Genomic DNA, 3,030 nt, shown 5'->3' with positions numbered 1-3,030 from the left:
GAGGAACAGCTTCTTCCCCAGAGCTGTAGCCTCCATCCATCCCCCCCCACAGACACACCACTGTAGCTGCAACTCAGTCATAAAAAGCTAGCACCACCCACCATCGGGCTGCTGAAGATCCTACTGACTTTACTGATACACTTTATACTCTGTTTACACTGTCAAAACAAATGTTTACACTGCACTGTTTGCACAAACTTTATTTTATTATTACTTTAGTAACATTTTTATTCCTTTATGTATGTTTTTATCTTGTATATTGTTTATCGTTGTTGTTGTTGTTCGCTGCTGCTGGCTGGCTGAGGGCTACCAAACGAAATTTCGTTGTATCACTACAATGACAATAAAAACCTCTGTCTTTATCTGATCTTTATCTTCCATCCTTCAACCAGTTCACAGATGGAAAAACTCAAAGAAAAGGTTATTACACAATATCGGTATAGAGCTGTGGAGGATCTGTAGTCTATTAAAAGATACCATTCCCTTTTCAGAGGTAATTAATAATGCACTCATTGACCACGCTAAGGCACTCTACTGCTATGGCCTCCAAATAGTTTACATAAAAGCTCTTGACGATCATTGACATATTTACAATACAGTTCAGAACTTACATTAGATAATTCCAGGAAGACTTAGGAAAAACAATGTCGTCCTACAAACTCTGAGTGGAAGCTAAATTATTTTCAGAGCTGGCATAAAAATCCACCGCATCCAGGTTCTTTCGTATTTGATCTGCCTCTGGCAATTTTGTGCAAAAAGAGATAATGACTGTGAATGTGTAACCTATTATTTCTTCATTTATATGTAGTTCATAGCAGGGTGGCTAAGTAGGTATGAATACATTCCTCAAGCTGAAAAATCCCAGCGGGATGTTTTTATAGTCTGTCCGCAGTCCTTACCTGTCCACACCAATAGCAGTGAGAGTGAAGACCGACACGTAGACCGTCACAGGCTGGATGAGGTACACCAGGTAGCACATGTAGCGGCCAAACACCCAGCCGTTTGGGTTGAAGGCGTACGCCAGTGTGAAGGGGACACATGTGGCGCACATCAGCATGTCAGAGAAGGCCAGGTTCCCAATAAAAAAGTTGGTGACATTGTGCATCTTACGGGTGCGGCATATGACATAGAGGAGCAGGTAGTTGCCGAAGACGCCCACCAGAACCACCAGGGTGTAGCAGGGAATGATGAGCAGCTTGAAGGACTGTAGCAGCTCTACACCCACAAACTGGGGGCTGCGCTTGGAGGAGCCGTTCTGCAGCGCCACCTCAAAGACCTGACTGGTGTCATTGCCATTCACCTCATGCACCACGCATGGGGGGGTGAGCTCAGCTGCCCAGCCGCTGCCTGTGCCCTCCATCCCAAAGGGCTAATGTTGACCTTGGAGAGCTGAAATCATGAATACAATCAAATACAGTGCAGGTATTCAACCACACGCAGTGAAACATCACTGCCAAGCCCAAGAATAAACTGAATGACTGATGAACATAAATTCTACTGCATAGACACGTTTATACAGATGTCCCTTTTGAATGCTGATGAGATCTACTGTTTGGTGAACAAATTCTTCTGGCTGCTTATAATTCTTGTCTTTGTGATGACACAATTTGCAGTCCTGTATAGCTCCAAAGGGAATATCACTGTACTGTACATTGGCGAACTAAATGATAAGTTTGAAGTCTTAAATGGCATTATTGCTGTAGACATTGTCTTCCACTGTGAGACAGGTATAGGTCCTTTTTAGTTATTCCATCAGATTTTCAGAACTTAAACAGAAACATGAATGAATATCAAAGCAAACTCTGCTCCGTGACTCAGATCTGCTACGCCATGGGCTATTATCTATGCACTCTACATGTGCAGGGTGTATGCGCACAGCACAGAGGGTATTGTCTACAATTTACATCGATTCAATGCAATGATATTTAGCTCAGCTGGAGACATATAAAGGACATATTGTGGCAACATGACTGTATGAGAAAATAGAAGATTATAGTCCATAAATGTTGAGCAGAGGGATAATGAATTCACCCAGTGGTGGCACACTTTGCAAAGACTTGTTGCATTTAAAATTTACCGTTCAGATCGAGACGTTTGAAAGAATTGACAAAAAACAGACAAAACAACGATTCAACCATCCATAATTCTCCAGATGAGAGTTAATCAAAAGTCTTGATGTTACAAGTAAAGAAGAGGTATTACACTATTTATGTCTCACGGTGAATACGATTAATTGAATTGTTACCGTATAAAAACATTGTGTTTCTTGTTAGACACGTATCTGTAACAACCGACTCAGGATCAATTGGTTTCAACACTACCGTATAGGCATATCCCTTCTGCCAAGCAGGATGAATAAATACATTTTAACAGTTTGGTTGAACAACCATCGAGGCATTAAAAAAAATATTCACCAATAAAGAATACCAATCATCTAAACTCAAGCATACTCGAATAAGAAAAGCGTTTTAAAATGAAATGACACCGAATTGAATTGGATAAAACAAAAGTAGCACTCCTACCGTGTGTTGGTCCTCAGTTTTCAGAAGCAGAATATGATTGCTGGAGAGATAAAGCGCGGAGCCCCTGTGCGCTTCTGGCAGAGATGCACGCTTCTCACACAGACCAACTCACATGGTTTCTCAGCACTGACGCGGGAACCTCTCGTGTATCAGTATTGATTTGAATTGCAATTACTTATGTGGCAATGTTTCAAGCGTGTTGCCAGGCGATCAACAGGTGGGTGACGGGTATGGCTCTCTTTTATATCTGCCTTTAAATCACACTGACTGCTCTAATGACTGAAGGAGCTGCTGACGCACGGGTCCCCGTGGAAGATATAGGCTGCATAGAATCAACGGAAAAACATGTACGATACACCTCAGTACAGTGACACGAATTTCTGTATTTAATTCCTCTATATGGTCTCACTTCGATAGGACTGCTATGAAATAGTGCACAATGCCTGACCAGCTGATAAACATTATTATTATTATTTTTGTGAGCAATACAGAGGAGCCATGAACATAT

General features: G+C 41.7%; 1 protein-coding gene across 1 annotated transcript in view; it reads right to left on the bottom strand.

The window, feature by feature from the left end:
- prlhr2a (prolactin releasing hormone receptor 2a) overlaps nucleotides 1-2,553 on the bottom strand; it is a 4,447-nt gene extending 1,894 nt beyond the window's left edge. The window contains exons 1-2 of the mRNA XM_031849603.1: nucleotides 2,523-2,553; nucleotides 900-1,389 (exon numbers count right to left, since the gene is read on the bottom strand). Coding sequence (XP_031705463.1) covers nucleotides 900-1,360 — 461 coding nt within the window. The 5' untranslated portion in view covers nucleotides 1,361-1,389; nucleotides 2,523-2,553. The remainder of the gene's footprint in view (nucleotides 1-899; nucleotides 1,390-2,522) is intronic.
- Between the last annotated feature and the right edge of the window lie 477 nt (nucleotides 2,554-3,030).

This window comes from Anarrhichthys ocellatus, unplaced genomic scaffold (assembly GCF_004355925.1).
Source record: "Anarrhichthys ocellatus isolate YVR2014 unplaced genomic scaffold, GSC_Weel_1.0 scaffold9, whole genome shotgun sequence".
Lineage (NCBI taxonomy): Eukaryota > Metazoa > Chordata > Actinopteri > Perciformes > Anarhichadidae > Anarrhichthys > Anarrhichthys ocellatus.
The sequence above is the reverse complement of the archived record's forward strand: the minus strand, read 5'-3'. Positions and strand labels throughout refer to the sequence as shown.